This window comes from Chrysochloris asiatica, unplaced genomic scaffold (assembly GCF_000296735.1).
Source record: "Chrysochloris asiatica unplaced genomic scaffold, ChrAsi1.0 scaffold00207, whole genome shotgun sequence".
Taxonomy (NCBI): domain Eukaryota; kingdom Metazoa; phylum Chordata; class Mammalia; order Afrosoricida; family Chrysochloridae; genus Chrysochloris; species Chrysochloris asiatica.
The window spans coordinates 2,745,861-2,746,947 of record NW_006408725.1 but is presented as its reverse complement, the minus strand read 5'-3'; the positions used below and the strand labels follow the sequence as shown (position 1 = coordinate 2,746,947).

Below are 1,087 nucleotides of genomic sequence, written 5' to 3'. Positions count from 1 at the left end.
AAATTGTAAACAAAGGAAAAAAAGTAAGTTTTGGGACAGGATTAGCAGTTAAGTAACTTCTGATGGATACTATTAAAGTTTAAAAGCAAAGGTAGAATTTAAAAGAATGTATGAACTTGATCTTCAAGTTGTATTTCATGGAGTTCCTTCAGGAGCAAAGGCATCAGCTCCACTCATAATTCATACCTTCCTTGTGATTGTCTGTTAATCCTTTACGTTGTTTCCATTGGTGTATACGATTATTTTATTTGAAAGCAGGTTAACTTTGAGAAGTTTGAAAAACAACTGCTTTAGGCTTTTTCATATGCTATAACTGATCATCTCAATACGACGTTTGAAAGGAACCAGCTGACAGTGAATTCAACGTAGAATTTTCTGTCAGAAGGGTGGTCTGTGTGGCAGTCTGGTTTTGTAATGATTTTACAGCCTTGGAGACTTTGTGGGATAGCTCCACTCTGTACTGTGGGGTTGCTATGAGTCAGATCAACTTGATGGCAGTAGGGTCCTAGTTACACAGATAATGAGGCCGGTATTAATATATATATAAAAAAGAGTTTTAAACTGCATGCCCTTACAGGGTTATAGTAATCTGCGTCTTAAAAAGTAGTTTTGGTTTATTTAAACTAAGCAAATCCTGTTTTCCTAATCAGCAGGCAAAGAGAGGAGATCCACATCAAGCTTTTCGGTTATGGCTTAAAAAAAAGCATGAAGAGCAGATGAAGGAAAGAAAGACAGAAGAGCTAAGAAGGCAAGAAGAATGCTTATTTTTCCTTAAAGGAACAGAAGGCCGTGAAAGGGCTTTTAAACAGTAAGTTGTGAAGGCAAGGGATTTTTTACCCTCTCCTCACAGTTATATCATAATAAGTTTATTTAAAAACCAAAGTATTTTCTCTCTTATAGTGAGAATTTTAAATCTAGGTGTATTTAGATGTGAGATTATTCTTTAGATCCATAGGTTTGTTTTTTTTGTGTGTGTGTGTGTGTATATATGTGTTGTTGTTGTTGTTAAGTGCTGTTGAGTGGGTTCCAAGTCACAGTATCCCTGTGTAGGGTTTCTGAAGCTTTAAATCTTTGCTGGACCAGAAAG

The 1,087-nt window shown here is 35.9% G+C and overlaps 1 protein-coding gene across 1 annotated transcript in view; it reads left to right on the top strand.

Annotated features, from left to right (window-relative positions):
- The window catches only part of CCDC181 (coiled-coil domain containing 181), a 41,977-nt gene that overhangs the window by 38,361 nt on the left and 2,529 nt on the right, over positions 1-1,087 (top strand). Inside the window, exon 3 of the mRNA XM_006872653.1 lies at positions 651-808. Coding sequence (XP_006872715.1) covers positions 651-808 — 158 coding nt within the window. The remainder of the gene's footprint in view (positions 1-650; positions 809-1,087) is intronic.